Genomic DNA, 18,973 nt, shown 5'->3' on the forward strand with positions numbered 1-18,973 from the left:
TTTTGTAGTTGCGAAATCAGAGGGCTGGCACATTACAGTTTCTGAATAATTTCAAGTTGAGTGCCTGCCATTTTAGAACATGAATCTTAGAAAATAATCTATCAGGATTTGAATCTTACAAATGAATCGATCAAGAACAAAGGAAACGACGAGTGGAGGACCGCTACCATCAATTCCGAGCGATACCGATGATGCTTTTTGAAAATTCGGAAATTTTCAAATCTTCAAATTTGTAGCTTGGAGCATTTGGCAAATCACACCCGAAATGTGCAAAAGAAGTCATTGAAAATTATCTTATCAGAATCAACTGTTGCAAAATGTTCGAATGTTCTGTTCAAGCGTGATGTACCATCTGTAACTCCGTCCACTCCGACTGCGAGCAGCTCCGGACTCCTACTTTATATAAATTCGACGGACTTGTTTTGTTTTTAAACTAAGCCATAAAAATCATGTCGAGATGTCGAATCATCAAGATATCTCCACGATCCTCCTTCTTTCAAATCGTTTGGCACCAACTTGGCTGCAACAAGCCTAATACTCAAATCGTCCACCAAAATGCTTTGTACCGGGTCCAATAGATTCATTGTTTAAGTTTTGCTTTGTCTATCCATTCATAAATTGATTCCCTTCGAATTCATTTAAAACATATTAGTTAATTACTTTTAAACACTTAACGAATGACCCTTTACAAATGAACTTAACTTAAATAACTTTACTCCCTTTACTCGGTTAGCATCCTACCATGAACAATGCATAAATGGGAGACCGAGTCGGTTCTCTCCCATCGGTTACGAATTCAGAAATTCAAATCGCTTGTTTGTCGAACAACTCCCAAACGGTAACACATAACAACGCGAGGCGTGTAGATCCTGGTGCCTGATAGAAGTTTGCCCTTTTTCGTTCACCTTTGAGGTGGGTAAGGTGGCCATAATGCTAAAAGTTTTCCCATACTATCCAATCGACGCGGTTTGTTTCTTTTTTTCCCACAGCATAAACTCAAACCCGTGCGGCATTAAGGGCACGATAAAAATGTCGTTAACACCATAGAGACATGATGATGGAAAAATATAATCTTTTTTCCCATCGTTTCTCGTTTCGGTTCCATTTACTCAACCTTGCCCCGGAATCCGGCCGACGCAGGAGGTGACCCCTTCTGCGATGGTGGTAAGGAATCCTGCGGAATGATGATCGAATCGAACACACAAAAGTAATGTCAAAATTCGCCCAATATTCGGGTGGAGGAGGCTGCTCTCGGGGTGTGTTGGCCAGAAACTTCTTGCCGGTGGCGGCTGGAAGAAGGGGCAAAAAAATAAAAGCGATGGCACGTGTGGCCCCCCACCATGGGCGCCATTTTCGGTCGTTCCGCTTCCTAGGGTCCCGAAACGGCGAACTTCGCCCTGAAGCCTCTGGTGGACGCGGAGCTAACCGGCAGCTCGGCAGACCTGGCGCTGGCACGTGATGAACTCTAGCGCGCAGGATGTTGGGACGTGCCAAATCGGGACCTTCGTGGCAAGAACGTAAGGATTTTATTGACTCTTTACGTCTTCTGCTTTGCTCTCTCTCTCGTTGTGCTTCGGTGCGTTCGGTGATGGAATTTGTGCCGCAAGTTAAAACAAACCGGCTAGAAACTGTTGGAGCTATTAAAGGAGTTTTTAGAGCATCCCGTCCCTGCCGGCCGCTTCCCAGTACTTCTGTTTTACGATTCCTCAATCATTACCTAGCGACGCACGGGGCAGCCTAATAAACAGTAAAACGGTAAAACGCGGGTGTTTAGGTGCAATTCGGGGCGGTGTTTCGCTCGGCCGAAGTCAAAGGAACTGGTTCTGGTGGCGTAAAATGCGAAACAATGTTCCGTAATGGCGTTTCACCTGTTTGGTCAATTCTGAGCGGCACAGTGCGTAGAAACGCATCTAAGCCGATACTTAATTACTGGCCACTGAAAATATGGCATGTACGAGTTTCAGCGACTGTTAGTTAAAAGTTGGCACATTAACAAAATAACAATTTAAATATTTAAACTGAATCAAATGCTTAACGTAGTTGAAATTAGCGTATGGCGATTCGTGTGTTTACACAACAATGCCAAAGGAGAAGGCCAACTTCTGCAGATCGTTTGTCCCAACCAATAGTGGTGTGTATGGTGTGCATTATTTTTAATTTTATTTTAATAAATTATTTTAATTTTTCATATGTTAGTCTAAGTTTAAGTTCTTTTTGGAAAAGTTTGAAGCGTTAACCAGGTACAGTTTTTGACAGTTACCAAACTACTTGCTGGATCGACTGGATACATTGATTTAACCTGGCTGCGATAAGCTGTAATTGTGACAGGGAAAAGGAAACCGTCGGTACTCACCTGGAAGCTGTGATTAGCATTTTTCGTGCTGCACTCGGCAAAGCATAGGTTTGAGAGGTCGATTTCATCGAAAAGCTCACTCTGGCGAAAGGCGAACCGAGAAGGAAAGACAAACAGCAAACAAACAGTAATCAGCGGCGAAGGATAAAGTTTTCGGAAACAGATTGCACTGTCAATTAACAACGAACTGCCGTCGGAGAGAGTAATGTTCAAAATTTGGGCAAGCCCTCTTGCCCGGGTGCCTTGCTGGTGCCGCTCAAAATTAGTCGCCACGTGCCACGCCACGAAGCCCTCGGCCCTGGCCACCGTCCCTAGGTTGTGCCATTTGGCACCCGGGACGATCCGCGTAGAAAGTCAACAAAACCGATTCGATACCGAAGAACGGGCGTAATAAATTTCTATAAATGAAAACCCCAGCAGCGCTCGTCCAGAAAACACATAAAATATCCATTTACGGTTTGTTAATTAGATTTGCTCGGCTCGAACGGCCCGTAAAAAACCGAGTTGCTCCAGTTGGCCTTCCTGACCGGAGGCACGCGCCGACTGGAGATGTATGGCCGTGGTTCAGATTTCGCCTGGACGGTGCTGCCCGAAAATCCTGAGCCCTGCTCAGGCCGTCTGCGGCACGACAATGATGATGGGGACCCTCGTGCGCCACTCGAGAGGGTTTGCATAGCGAAAAGGACCGGCCACGCGGTGACGGGCACCGAACTCAGATGGCTGGCTGGACAAAGTTGGCCGTAAAACACATAAAATCGGAGTCAGCAGCTGAAACAGCTGCAGATTGGCAACTCCCGAGCGCACACGGGTAAGGACGCCACCGAGCCGTAAGGACACACGAGCGCGCGCGCGCGAGAGAGAGAGACAGAGATAAGTTTTAATTAGCGATACTTATCCGATTGCCTTTTGAATGAATCATCTCGGCTTCTGCTTTATGTACGTCCTGAGCCCTCATCATACTTTCGGCGGTATGATTCTTTTCCCTCTCGCTGCGCTCGTCCTGCGAGGACTCTAATCCCTGTGCCAGTGAATAGCGAACAATGCCAATGCGGTACGTCGTTGGTTTAGGCTCACCGCCACTCCACGGCGCGGTAAGATGTTCGTCGACGTGGTCCTGACCTGGGGCCACCTGGATCAACCGGTAATGAACCGACCATTGCTTTTGGAGTGCTTCAAAGACAAATGCCATCCGCGACACGTTGGCTACATTATCGCCACTCGTTATGTAAATACTCTCTCTCTCGGCCCGTGCAATACTATCCGAGTCCGCCATTATTGGACCATTAGTTGGGGTTTATTAACTGCGTTCCGCGAAAAACTCGCAGCGAAACAAGATTCTTTTCAGATTAGCCAATTTCGCGAATCCATTTAGCGTTTCTTTGATCTTTGGCGATGGCCACGGTTTGGTGGTCGTTTCGATTTCCCCATAATGGTTTGTTGGTTCAACGTAACCAACGCTCGGTGACCAGCCTTTCGTGAAAATTTGAATCCTTTGCTCCGCAGCGCTGTGAATCGGTTATTCGATGTTGTTTGAAATTACTATTCACGACCATATATTTAATATTTTAGCATAAAATGCTGCCGATGAAAACAAATGCAGTGCAGTCGGACTAGCTTTGAAAATAACACAGTTTTAACTGGTATAAGATTCTATTATTTTTATATAAAACGCAAATACGTTTGAGCACAGTTATAATCCTCCGATTCAATTTGCTCCTCAACTAATCGTTTTAAAGAAAACATATTGTAATTGTGAACCCTCTAGAAGTTGTTTGCTAGACAGAAGAACACTTGATTTTTAAGACCTCTCTTCTGGCGAATTTAGCGACAACGACAACAAATCAAAACTCCAGATTTATGCGGCCATTATCCTTCTGTTTGATTTAGCGTTGTCCACAAAAATCTCTCCAAAGCTAGTAGTTTCATAACTCGAATAGTGCAATTCTTGATAATACAAGTTCGAATTGATGTTTCGATCATACAACAGAAGCTCCAACAGAGTGGATGATCCCATGACAATCCACCATCCATCCATGTGAGATGCTTGCTGGGTAAGAGATGTTGTCTTCCTAACGCTGCATAATGTGATCTGCTCAGATTTCAACTTGCTCTCACTCTCGACGTTGAAGGAATATTGTAAGACTTTCTCAAAAGGCCGTACACTACATTCATCGTCGAACCGACGAGAGTGACCTATCGATTCGTCTTGCGGATTCTACTTTAAAACAGTTTCAACTGAAAACAACTTGTGTCCGAAACGTTCGACGGAATGCCGCAAAACGGAGTTTGCAGAAGTAGCAATCAAGTTTTACTACCAACCCTTTACGCTGTGGCTCACCAAAAGTTCCTTTGGCAGCCAATTTAAAGGGCTGACCCAGCATGACCCAGTACGTATCGGGAAAAACGGTTCTGAGATGTGCTTCTGAACCGAAGTCAACGACTGCAGAGGCAGAATGAAAGGTAAATGTAAGAAGCAAAAAAACACGTTAAAAGCTTACGACGCGGTCTTAGCAGAAGTTTAAAGAGGTCCCCTTTTTTGATGGGCATTCTTTGGTTGCTTTCGCGCTTGCTGTGACCGTGAAGGACTAAAGCCATTGCGACCCAAAACGAGACAAAGAGAGCGTCAGCTACAGCAGTCCATGTCATGAAAATGAGCTTTCATTAGAGCTTATTATTTTTTGTCTCACCATTACGGTTCTTGTGTCGGTTGGTCCAGTTGTTACCGCTTAATCATTGCAGCAGAGGAATCCTTGAACCACTCTGCCAGTACTTCAAGAACTTCTCAACGCTCTGCCAGGTACAACTTTCCTTTAAAGCGATCAGTTTTATTGATAAAGCCTGGGTCCATGCCTGGATAATATTCATTCACGTATTCACAAACAAGATTGCAATCTCGTGGAACAAAGAGTCACGATGCGCAATATCCAAGGCAACGTAATAGAATACAAAGCATAAACCACTCTAATCCTGTCTTCCCGTCTCTTACATATTAAATTGTGTTCTGCCGTTTCCGGTTTGCTGACAACGACATGTGATTTTGACAGTTACATATTGCCACTGGAGCAGGTTCGCAGACGCATTGTTCTACAAATCCCAAGTCAACGCAGACCGTTCTCAACCAATGACAAGTGGACTAATCTCCGGTTCTTGCGTTCGGCACTCGGCAGAAAAAATCTGGGCAATTCGATTGAATAAGCAACACGTGGTTGAGCTGACGCAAGGCGTTGCGTGATTGAAACCTGTTTTCCATCGCCTTAAGCTTAGCAAGTAAGAGCTTAAATGGCGTTAATCCAAACGAGTGTTCATACAATTTAGGTGACGAATTCGAAGCTTTTGCCATGTGGAAAGCTACCCCATACCTATATACCAGGATTCTGGAAAGCTACCCTATATACCTGTTACGGGCAGTTGAAACTCCAATCCTGGGTTCCAGCCACTTGTCTGTGCGTATCATTTCCCAGCGCAATGAATTATACATGAAACGGCGCCATCGACACGGAAAACTAATTAAATTATTCGTGACGTACGGGCAGTCCACGGGCCTCTGGCTCATAGGTATGCCACGACCGGAATCTTCCGAAATACGCTCGGATTTTCGCTTCATTACCAATTTATATAAATACAATAATAACTCCATACTGAAATCCATACTTGTGGAGACCAATTTTTTTTTGTACGAAGGTCACTATTTATATTTCGGGAATTGGCAACACTGATGTCATGTGAGTCCCTCTGATGGTTCCATCGTAAAGTTTGACATTTTTGACGACATACGTACTCAGAACATTTTGTCATACGGACGCTATTTGTTTATTTTATATTTAGTTGAAAGTTTCGTCTCGGCAAAAAAATGGAACTGAATCGTGAACATTTTCGAGCGATGATTTTTTACGACTTTCGACGTGGATTATTACAACAAGAGTGCGTCAATCAACTTAATTTGACTTTTGGCGATGAAGCTCCATCAAAAACCACTGTGTATCGCTGGTATAGTGAATTCAATCGTGGTCGTAGTTCGCTGTCCGACGAGTTTCGTGAAGGTCGTCCAAAATCGACTGTAGTGCCAGAAAACATCGATGCTGTGCACGAAATGATTAAGCAAGATCGTCATGTAACCTATTGTGAGATTGAGGCATCCCTAAGCATTAGTTCCACCAGCATATATGCGATTTTACATGAACACTTAGCTGTGCGAAAATTATGTTCACGTTGGATCCCACATAATTTGACAATCGCTCAAAAAAAGGCTCGTGTCGATTGGTGCAAAGAAATGCTTCAGAAATACAATCGCGGTGCTTCAAAAAACGTTTATAAAATCGTGACAGGTGACGAATCATGGATATATTCGTATGAGCCCGAAAATAAGCAGCAGTCGACTGTATGGGTGTTCCAAGATGAACCAAATCCAACAAAAGTTGTTCGCACACGAAGCACTTCAAAGAAAATGGTGGCCTGTTTCTTCGGAAAAACTGGTCATATTGCAACAGTGTCTCTAGAGGATCGTAGAACAGTAAATTCTGAGTGGTACACAACCATCTGTTTGCCAGAAATCTTCGGTGAAATAAGGAAAACAAACAAGAGACGTCGGATTGTTCTTCATCATGACAATGCCAGCTCTCACACATCGGCTCAAACAAGAGACTATTTGAGCACTCAAAACATCGAATTGATGGGTCATCCGCCGTACAGCCCTGATTTGGCACCCAATGATTTCTTTTTGTTCCCATCCGTGAAGAATAAACTGCGTGGTCAACGATTTTCATCGCCCGAAGAAGCTCTTGGAGCGTTCAAAAATCATGTTTTGGAGATACCTCATTCGGAATGGAATAAATGCTTTGAAAATTGGTTTAAGCGCATGCAAAAGTGTATCGATCATCGTGGCGAGTACTTTGAAAAACAATAAAAATATATTCGCAGCTTCACTATTTGTTTTTGTTCCTATTCCCGAAATATAAATAGTGACCCTCGTACCACAATATCGTGATTACGGTAATGCCACCGCGATCCACCACCACTCGACCGTGCGGATGACAGCGGCATGGGCCTCACGGTTCACATCCGAGATTGGGTTCGGTTTGCTTTTCGCGAAAATGAAATCAAAGAAATACGCAGCACGCCAAGCCGAGACGAAGGCCGCTACTAGACGGCGGCTGCTGATTGCGTCAGAGCATTGGCACGGTTCGGTAGCTGCCGCCGTCGCCATCATGAAGCATGAAAGTGGCAACGGAAACGCCAGCCACACACCTTACACCTTACAGGACGAAGCAGCAAGCGGACACTCGTCCCGTGTAATTCGATTTTCGACGATACTGCCACGAGCATCGGCCTTCGCGTGTCTATTTTTTGCTCTTTTCATCGTCATCAAAAGTTTCCAACTGCGGGAGAGACATTTTACTTTCATTTTAATATTCTGTTGCCGCTTAATACGCGATGTTACAATGCGCCACGGGAGCGTCCCGCATGGATCGATTGCCATCGGGCCGTTGCGAAGCCATTTTGATTGTTTTTTCGCCCTCCCCGATGAAGACTCGCCCTCATTGCCCCTTCCCGGCTGAAACGCAATCCATTTGCCGGATTGTGTCTCATTGAAGGGACGAGCAAAATGCGCACCGGAGTTCTTCGTTAATGCCTTCACGGATCCAGCCTAACATGGGCCGCCTCATCACACACTCGGCGTCTGTCGGCAAAACATAAACCGACAAACGGAACTTTCCGTAATCTGCAACTCAAAGCCATCGGTGGGGGAAGCAACTTTCGGAACCGAAAGAAGGCCCCGAGTAGGGGCTAGTGCCTGTGAGCCATCGCATTAATCTTCGAGAAATTGCACGAAAGTTGAGCGTCAGCTACCTGAACCGCTCGATAGGTTCTCGGAAGCGGTTTGGCGAAGTTTGAGATTAATGATGTAAAGCCTCGTAAGGTGGCTCGGCCGATAGGTTCCCCGGCGTTCGTGAACGGCATTTTTATTCGGTGCTTCGCAAACAGAACACCGCCAAGCAGGGGCATTAAGGCCAACAAATTGCGCCCGAGCTCGAGCATTGCCCGCCGGCATGCAAACTTCGAATCTTCGGGCCAGTAATAGGACTTCTTTTCCTGAGTTATGCAAACAATAAGTAGCAACTATAACAATAAGTGTGCAAACTATGGCCGAAAGTTGTGAAATATCCTGCCAACGGACAGGATCCTGGCTCCTACTGTCCCCGGTTCGTTCGTCCTTCGTCAGCACTAATGGCCGGGTGGCGAAAAGTAAACTTTCATTCCGCTTCATTCAGCGCACAAATCAGTTTCCAGTAGCCAGCAGATGTTTGTCCAACGCAGTGCTCCAATTGTCACACTTGCCAAGGCAAGGCGACCCTTGGCAGTCGGAAAGCGCACGTGAAGCGGGCGACGATGGGCCCGACCTAGTTTTACGCCTGATTGCTGTCAGCTTCGCCTGGTGGGCTTTCCCACGAAAGAAAAGCCTCCTGCGGCTCGAAACGGACAGGGCGACACGGTGAACGGCTTGCGAAGTTACTCAAATGCACCCGCAACGCCCAACTCAGGGACAGGGCCGTGTGGAAATGGGTGAAAAATAATCCTCGCTAGAGCCAAACGCCCGAAGCGTGCAGTACTTTTCAGTGAAAATATTATTCAATTGAAGAGACAATTAAATGAAACTCTTTCAAGCGAGTGAGCTTTCGGCCACGCGTTGCTAAATTTGGCCAGGATTTTTCGCAACGGATCTTGGCAAATAGTGCTTCCATAAAACGATTACTTAACAAGCTTCCGCTTTACGGAAAAGGGAAAGCTGTTTGAAATACAATAAAAAAAACCAGAAAGAAGTTGTTAGAGAACTGCACAAAACATCCTTCCGATAATTTATGACAGCAACAGTCATCTACAACTATCTGCACATCATCTATGAAAGAATTACTCAACAATGTTTAAAAGAAAAAATCATCGAGTTCTTTTAATTTTGTTTTTCAGTAATAATACCTTTATTCTTGCGATCAGCTTTAATTTTCCGATAGTTCGTACTTCATCCACAAGTACTGCGTAATCCATAAGCATAAGCATTCCCTATCTAGCAGCAAGTCATCTAGCTCGAAACAGAATTGATCAAACAAAAATCGGTCCACAAACCAACAGTAATGGTTCCCCCCGCCGCCCCAGGGCAGCCTCCAGAGAACTAGCTCGTCGCATGGAAATAAAAACATGTTTTCGAAATTCCTCCCGAAACCAAATACGGGCACCACCGCCGGGCGTACCGCAGGCATTGCTCACCCCAAAATCAGTCTTCCGCTGGCTGCGCAATTAGAACGAAGCTCGGCCAACATTCTCCCGCCCCGGGGGGAGGGGAGCAGTGGGATTCCAGATCGTCCGGTGCCGCCATTTAGCATAGCGCCCTGCCCTGCCGTCCCCTGATACGCACGTCCTCGTCTTGGCCAAGCAACAAACAACACCCGAACGGCGCTTGACGTCATAAATGTGTGGCATTCTTCTCGCGCTGACGATGGTCACGTCCACCGTCTGAGAACCCCGGCGACGGTAAAACTTTCTTCACCGGCCACCGGTCGCCGCCAGCCACGACGCAGTGAAGTAAAAACGTAAATCCTTGCGACACGCGGGCGTTGCCTCAAAGGGGCGATTTGCGAGCCATTCGCTGGTTGCGGTGGGAAAGAGGATTTCCTAGCTCCGAAAACCCACTACCGGGGACGGAGGGCAACGCCGAAGCCGTTGGCCGTAAGCCGTGGTGATGTCATTGGCCCAGCTCCGGTGACGCCCGACAACGCCGCCTTTAATATTTTTACCAAGAACTCTATCGGCTTTATTAAATATTTATCGTTCCTTCAAACTGAGCTTCCCGCGCAACGGTCGGTTAATGCTGGAGATTTAGGATTAAGGTGGTTCTTTTTCGCTCCCGCTGACGGTTCGCCCATCCAAAAGGCTTCGCTGGAAGGGCTTCGGTTGGGAGCAGGAAGTAAAGAAGCTTGCGAATCCTTCAATAGGTACTCCGATGCCCAATTACGATTTGTTTGGTCACAAACCAAAGAGTGGCAAGGATTTCAGGAGACGTTTTGTACAATGTCCAATGCGTTGCGATCCAATCACCGTAACGAGTGAACAAACTGAGGTGAGGTAAAGAATCTGGTGCAAAACCTTATAGAGACTAAACACAGACAATTGTCCAGTAACAGTTAGCGACTAAAATCAAATTTCTTTAGGTCCAAAAGCACTCGATATCGTTTTCGTTATTTACCTGTTATTGACGATTATTTAGCCCACAATTTGCCATCATGACTTGCCACCAACTAAATCGTTGCTATTTACCAAACTCAACTGATTGCCCCATGGACGATGGAGAAAGTACAACCCGAAACGAAGAAGTTGCAGAAGAATACCAAAATAGCAAAGCAACAATATTTGACATATTGTAGTTTGAAATTTATGTTGAAATTTTCACTTCTTTTAAATTTTAATGTCATGTCATGTCATGTGAACAACCGCAGCTCTGATACCGGTCGAAAAGTTCACGCCAGATAATGAAATGTAGGTTTGGTTGTTCTTGCTGGAGCCCAACCATCGCACGCCGCATTATGATCTTATTCGGCTTTTTTCTCGTTAATTCCCGGACGCTTCCTCGAGTGACCGAAAACCTTATATCCTTTTTTTCCTGAACCGCTCCTGATAGGCTTCCGGTCGGCCGTTAGCCATGCTCCACGTGCCAAGTGCTCCCTCTCCGCGTGTTTAAGGCGCATTTTCATCAAAACGCACGAGACGAAGGACCAATAACGAACCTTGCCAATCCACCTTGGTTGGCCGCCGTGTGTTTGTTACGCTTTTTTATCCCCAGTTCGGCAATCGTACCCTTAATGTTGCGCTATCCCTCCCCAGAGAGTAACCGAAAGGTCGAGCGAGCCGAGGGTCCTGCGGCCCCCAAAGTTTAATGCCCGATCAGTAGCGCGTTGCGGAGAGTATGGTGAATCCCTCAAAATGGGATACGGCGCTACCAGCATGAACCGGTGGGACGATGGATAATAGAATTCGTTTCGCACGTTGCCCCGGTTCCCCACATGGCCCATTATGCTGGGCAGGACTTCGTAAGCAGTGCATTTTACAGACGGACGGTAACGAAACAGCTCGCTTGTTGATCGTCAATGGAAGAGAAAGAAAGCGATTTATAAATCCCTCCACTCCACATTGATTGAACTATTTGTGACGAGATGTAAATGGTCGAAGCTTAGTACACGCGGAGGACCCTGGCTCCTTGCGAACAACAGCCCATTCGCCCATTCTCCGAAAATGGCCAAAAACGCTTTCTCTTTCATTGGTGAAAGTTAATTTAAAGCAAACACTCGACCGTTTACGCTACGTGCCCTTTGGCAATGACACATCGTACGGCAGCCGAACAGCTTCGACTGGAAGTCAAGAAAAAGCGTTTTACAGCATGTTTTGCGTACTTTGACACACAGCAAAAGACTGGGCAGATGCGAGACACATAAGTCAATCATTCGTGCGGCTGGCATTGAACATTGTCATCTTTTGGCCAATTTCAAGAGTAGCCACATTTGGATTGGGATTAAACAGCTCGTAACAACCTGCTTCCTGTGTTGAGCGACTGCAGTGTTTCCAAAGACTTACTGAGAAGAAAGCTGTTACTGTTTATTTTTGTATTTATTAATTTATTTTAATTCGTTCAGTCAACGACTTGGGCATTTAATATAGGAAAGGACTAACGGTAGAGCAAACACAACAACCGAAACATGGAACAAAAAATGAGTGTAGGAGAAGAATAAACACCTAGAGTGCTGCTCAACAGACATATTTATGTTAAGTAAACTATTCCACGTTAAAGATTCTATTGTGTGGACACTCAACTCGGAGAAGGTCCATGAAAATGTAGTTTGTGTTCATTATATTAAAGCTGTTGGTTTTAAGGCGTAAGAAACCAACACCCCAACGAATTGATAAAAGTATAGTAAGCATCTCAACTACAAACCCTCGTCTGTTCGTCAAAAACATCCAACATTCACATGTAAGCAAGACCAACATGAAAACGAGGCTGGAATTTTACTATTGGAATACCTTGAAACCTGGTAATACCTTTATACTGGTAAAAAGTGCTCTGGACTAATGAGCCGGTAGTAAGATTCGATTACACTTATGATCGAATGTACGTTTGAGGCAGAAAAGGTAAAGGTATCCTATCAGTGTGCAAAAGCAACAATGAAGGAAAATGACAAAGGTATCATGGTCTGGGTATGCATTTCTGCACTTAAGCCTGGGAAGTTAGTGAGACTTCAAGTTCGTGTGGAAGTTCGTGTTCGTGGAAGTTCAAGTAGGGTTTAACAAATTTGTGGATTCAATAATGTCAACGTCAATTACATACGTTAGTTCCGCGACTTATTGACCGATGTAATAAAATAAACACCAAAAAGCATTAGCTCATCCTCGTACTAACGGCGTGCGATCTCTAATCATAATGTGCAAAATGCAAATTCTGTCCAATTTTCCCGGCGCTTCTTCCACTTAGCTCAGCCTGGTGACCAAAACGAAGGGTTGCAGCGTACTCTTATTAGCCAAGGACCCAAGGCTAACACGAGACAGAAAGCAAAAGACAGAAAAGCTTACTAATGTGTTACACCTTCATAAACAACACTTTCTAATTTGTATTAACAACACTCCGCCGTTCGCCTGCGGCAAATTCCCTTTCCGAAACCCTTTCGACATAAACACTGCAGCGCAATGGCCACGGTGGGCTACAAATTAGAAACTGTGGCCCCGTCTGTGATCTCGCAGACAGCTGCCTGCCATGGCCGCCCGGAGCAAAACGGATGCTGAAGAAACACACGTGGAACGGAAGCAAAAATTACTTGCCGGCGCCGCAACAATTATCGCCGCAAGCCGCAGAGAGACAGACAACACACGCAGCCAGCTTAGCCGCCTCGGAGCATATGTTCGCCCGCAGCCGGGCAGAGATGGGCAAAAATTAATAACAACACCAAAAGTTTGCTTCTCCCGCCGGCGACGCTTTTCATTTGCGAGCTTAAAAGCAGTCCGCAGTTCCTTGAACGCTCTTGTAGCGAAGACGTCACGCGGTCCGTGAGGGACCAGTTTCACCTGCCACAGATATGCGGCTGCCGGCGAGGAGGTTGTGTAATTCGTTTCCGACTATCAACCGAAAAATGTTTAAATCGTTACTTCCAACAATCTACACTGATCTCGGTAAGCGAATGTTTTTTACGTTGAGACGACGATCTGACTCAGAATCGATGCACGGTTGTTTCTCACCGGACCTCATGGCCTAGTCGTACGTGTAACGTGTATTTTTCGTCACTTCTTGACTTTAATATGCCCCTCGATCAGTGTCGCGATGTTTGTGAAGGAAATATTCTTTTGCTGGCCAAGGAATTTTGGGACAAACGAGCTTTTCTTCCGACGGATCGGTCCGGCACCAGAAAAACAAACACAGTGGCAAGCAAGCAAGCAAGAAGGATATGGGAAAAATGCCCGGACGGGCCAGCTGGCCCCCGCGGGGGGAAATATTCCAAGGACCACGACGATATGGGGGTGTTACACGACGTAACGTTGCCAGCATTTCCCTTTTTGTGCCGCAAGGTACAAAGTTTCTCTGCGCACCGCGGAGCGTACTTCCGGCGAGAACTCACAAGGCCATTGGCAACGTGAAAATTCGCAAAGCTACGGGACAAAACATGAATAATTAAGGTAACAATCACACCCGGATGGCATCATTTTTCGCTGGGTCCGGGCTCGGGCTCAGCCGGGATAAAATTGGGTCGCATTGTTTCAACGCCATACGCAGCGTTAAAACCGTTACCGAACCGCGCTGTCGCAGAATTCCCAGAAGTCTGGAAAGGTTTTTCGGAGGTGAATTTGAAGGTAAAAATATAAGCGACGGATAACGAACGAACGATTCGTTAATCGCAGCATATCAAACGCCAACCCCGTGCGCAACCGCAATTTCGGTAGGGGGAAGTGAAATGTGTTGCTGGCGGCGTTAATTACTCGCGCTAAGACTTTGTAATTACACTCCACAGTGAACTCTTGGGGTGTATATTATTTTAAAAACATTACTTGGACGCGATGAACAGTCCCTCAATTTCATCGAGCGTGACGATGCGACAACCGAGCGGCTCCGAAATGCTTTTGCTTGGTGCCAGGGAACCCGGCGACATCCTGTGTGTAACCGGAAATTACGCTCAACAGTTTTGGGGCCGAGTTCAGAAACTCGATAGGGCGCACCGGGGCATCGTTTACATTGTTTCACCTGCCTTTTTTCCCGCCCGGTACGCCTCGGGTGTATCACTGTAAACGTAATTTCCTGCCAGCCAAATATTTGTCATCACTTTCTGCGCCACGCACTACAAACAGGATGATGCGATGCTCGTTCGATCCCCTTTAGCCGCTTCGCTTCGATTCGTGTATGCTTTATCCGTGTAAGTTTTCTTTTCATTATCTTAAAAAGATTATTGTATTTAGCGTTTATCGAAGGTAAAAGAGATCAAATGCTTTTTTACGTTTGATTTTGCTATCTTATTCAAAATTTTCACATTTTCTCAATCATTTGTTCAAATGCCATTGGTCAGGGTTTACATAATTTGTTTACTTCTCTGGGCTTCTAATTTCAGCAACAATTCAATGGGTCGTTGGCCGTTTAAAATTATTTTCTCCTCAATTTCTCGCAAACACGATTGAAAATGTTATTTTCAATTAATTTCAAAAGGAGTCGATTTTGTTCAAATAATCTAACGATTTAAATGTTTCTTTTGGCAATAAAAATCGATAGCGAATATTTACGAGACATCATGAACATATTAGATCAGAACTGCACAAATGTGATACTGAAATGTAAATAATGTTGTTTGCGAAGTAATTAAAATAAACAAAATCATTTTACAGTTACATTGATGTATTTAGATGCCTTCTGATGCCTGTTGCCTTCAATACTACAATCAACAACACAATTTATGACTTCATTTTGTGGATGAACATTGACCCGAAGCATTACTTAATCTGGTAACGTTTCTGATTGTAGAAAATTGCAACAAGGAACAAATGGAGTTTTACTTAATATTAGGAAAAATATCAATGTGTAGTTGTGCATAATGCTTGCGTAAACAACTTAGTCGGGTATGCATTAAAACAATTGAAGGTAATTAAATTAACATAATATAAAGCACTACACAATCGCAACAAGATGTTTGCCACAGAAGCGTTCACCTGTCAAGACTTCATTAGGCTCCTTACACTTTACTTTCCCAAGCAAGTTGGAGCAGCGACGTTCCTTCGCTCCGTCATAACGAAGTATTAAATTCAATTTCGCATCGACGGACTCGAGACCTGCGCGACGACCGACGGTGTGCATCTGACGAACTGCAACTTCAGAGGCGACGACTTCCTGACATTACCATTCACAGGCAAGCAATCTAATTTTTGGTTCGGTGACGCTTCCGGCACGTGGTGCACCCTTTGCCGTGCGTACACAGCGCCCTCTATCGAGGATCGCAAAAATCGACAACCGATAATGGTAATGGAAACAGGCATTTATGGAAATGAGCACGCTCCGTTGCGTCGGAGCGCAGAACGGTGCGCCCCGAAGGACCTACGGGACATCCGGTCAACAAAGCTCCCAAAACACGAGCGCCAGCGCCTTGCGCTGTCCCACTCACGGCGACGGATGCTGTTCTACGGGCACTTCGGGCAGAGCTCTTGAGAGACCGAAAATGGTGATAGGCTCGTCCACTTACCATTAACGGCGCCTCGGGCCGGTTTTTTTCGACGCCGACGACGACGACGACGACGACGACGACGACGACGACGACGACGACGATGTTCTTTCAGCACTAATTTACCGTCGAAAACGGTATAACCTTTCCGTTGCGTAGAACGATGGCTACAAATTGCTCGAATGAGGGAGGACACCGTAACGTTCCGGGCGTGCTTTCGTTCGATAACTTTCCACAAACGTAGACATTCTCCCGACTCCAGAGAGATTGTTTTTTTAATTTCTGCTCACTCACCTAGTGGTAGGTAAACAGGACGGCACATTCTATGTGTGATCACATAAAAAGGACGCGCCATCCCATCTGTCCTGCCCGGGCCATGGTACAAGCGAAGGATCAAGGAGTTATTCTTGTATCAGGAAAATGTAATCAAGAATCATCACCGACACCACGCAGGGCCCCGTCCGGAGCTCCGGAAACTATCTCGGTAAGGCTATTTCGGGACATCCTGGGTGCCCTGGGTGGCTTCTGGAAGCCGCAGCCGCAACGGAACGGCCCCATCTCGTATCTCGGCCGAGCCATTCCGATTATGGGCTCATAAGAATATACATGAAACTACAGCGCATCCGACGACGGCACGGTGGCAGCCGTGTGCCGCATGATGACGCAAGAGTGACACTTCCAGGACGGCCCATAAGTTTTACCATTCCAAGGTACCCTCGCTGCCTTGGTGCGCGCACCTCATTCGTGGTCGTGGAGCAACGGCACTCTGGTCCAGTACCCGTCAGATCGAGCACCAAGATGGCAACGACACGTGGTCCACGTCGTCGGCAAAGTTAGTAGCCACCAAACACCTCGAACCTGACGGTCTCCGGATGTGGCCGAGAGCTTTTTTCCATAAATTACACGCCTTCCATTAGCTCGCGGCACTCGGCATCTCGGATCGATCGGACCAACGTCGGTCAGCAGCGGCCAGCCGGCTCTGAACTGGATCATCTTTCAAGGTGTCGAAACTAAACTAATAAAGTTCCCCGTTCGGGGAACACCTGTGCCACCGTGAGCGTTCCGTGCGAGCGTTGTGAATTTTTCAACAGCTCGCGACGTCATTTTGAAAACCAACACGTGGCGGCAAGGGTGGCAGAAATGGGATTTGAGATTGGGTGGTTTCGGTTTCTGTTCCCCGGGCTCAATGGGATTTTTCCGCAAAAACTCGCGAGCCCGTGTCGTGCGCAGAAAAAGTCGATCAAGCGAATATCGATCGAAGCGAGAATCTGCAAAGCCGGAGAACTCTCGAAAGGCTGCCCCGGGGGTTGTATTAGACGAGACGAGTGCCACACGGAAAACCGCGGCCGTGCACGGCACATTCGAAACCGTAAAACCCGGACGCCAGGACCATGGGCACGGACGTCCTTTGAAGATATTCGCGGGGCCCTCGTTTGCTAAACATCCGAAACAACCGAACTTTGCGCAAATGGCAGGCAAAGGCAGCCACCCAGAAGAGCCCAGACATTTGAAGTTCGACGCCAGTTCCGGCGGAAAGAAATTCCATTCGTTGTCAATTACGAGTCGGATCAAAGCGATCAGAACTCGGCGACGGACTCCAGTGTGCGCAAGGGTGCGTCCTGTGCTCCAGGGGCACCCCTACTTCACAAGCCAGCCTCTCAACGAAATGGCAGACTTCATTTGAAAGGAATTGTCGGGCGCCCACATGCTCGCTGAAAACACTCACACAAATCAATCGTAATGTAATTGTGAAAAATAAACCCATAACGCAATGGAATCTCTCACTGGCAGGATATAATCCCACGACCCACACACATATGGTGCCCTTCTTGACAATGGCCTAGCTGCCGCCGATGTCGAGCGTTAGCTCGAGATGTACCTGCCTTTCAGCATTTCTTGTAAAAACAAGATTACAATCGCTTCGAGCACCGTCAAGGGCCACCCTCGGGGATGATCGATCGTCCTGCTGCCTGGGCAGGCTTTCCTCGGCCACGGGCCACGGGCCCCGGAACCTAGCTCGAACTAGTCGACCCAAAGTGTAGGAACTCCCTCCAGTGCCAGTGGACATTTGCGACGCCTATATCTATCATCGTAAAACAACTCCACCCGGTTATCGAACGGCAATATCGTTAAGAGCCCCGTCCGTTACGAAGATGAAACGCCGATTGAGCCGCACCATAAATCAAACCCTAAATCGGGCAGATAGAACGCTGTCTTTTATCATCTTTACCGCCGCGCCGTCGCGCCCAGCTGTGGCCGTTGCGGGAGTGCTGGACGGTTCCGGTGACGTAATACCTGTCGATAATGGGCAGCTAGTGCGTCCAGCCGCCCAATCAATCCATCAGCTCGAAAGGCTGTCGGCGACGACTCGGGCTGGCTAATTGCTTCCACAGATGATCCTTTTCATCGAACCCCGGACTGATCGATCGATGTTACTGGGCGCGTCGAGCCTTAGGTCGGCCGATTTTAACCTGTCAGATTTGAATCTATCGCGAATCGCGAGATGGGCCACGGGACCACGGCTCCAGGACGACTCCCGACTGTTGACCATTTCGTCCGTCCGGTGGTTGGGTTGAGACACCGCGACCCAGCACAACGGGGCCCAAGGTTGATTGATGGACGGCCCTGCGACGCTAAACTATTAGCCGCTCTCGGTTTCGCTCCCGCCCGCCGCTCTCGCGGGAAATCTGCTCCGGGGAAACAGGCGACTGGCTAGGCGACAAATTGTTTCGCCCAATTGAGGTCACCATCGTCCGTCCGTATTTGGGTCATTTATTTGGACACCCGCGGATGACGTCCGGCGCCACCCGGCCCGTCACGGCGGCTGCCACTCTCTGCCCTGCCTACGCCATGGGCTTGATTATCGTTTTCATTAGCTGCACGGGCCACAGCCAGG

The 18,973-nt window shown here is 46.9% G+C and overlaps 1 protein-coding gene across 1 annotated transcript in view; it reads right to left on the bottom strand.

Annotated features, from left to right (window-relative positions):
- Positions 1–18,973, bottom strand: part of LOC131208951 (diacylglycerol kinase eta) — a 50,732-nt gene that overhangs the window by 12,414 nt on the left and 19,345 nt on the right. Inside the window, exon 3 of the mRNA XM_058201897.1 lies at positions 2,354–2,434. Within this exon, the coding sequence (XP_058057880.1) occupies positions 2,354–2,434 (81 nt within the window). The remainder of the gene's footprint in view (positions 1–2,353; positions 2,435–18,973) is intronic.

This window comes from Anopheles bellator, chromosome 2, assembly GCF_943735745.2.
Source record: "Anopheles bellator chromosome 2, idAnoBellAS_SP24_06.2, whole genome shotgun sequence".
In the NCBI taxonomy this organism is placed as follows: Eukaryota; Metazoa; Arthropoda; class Insecta; order Diptera; family Culicidae; genus Anopheles; species Anopheles bellator.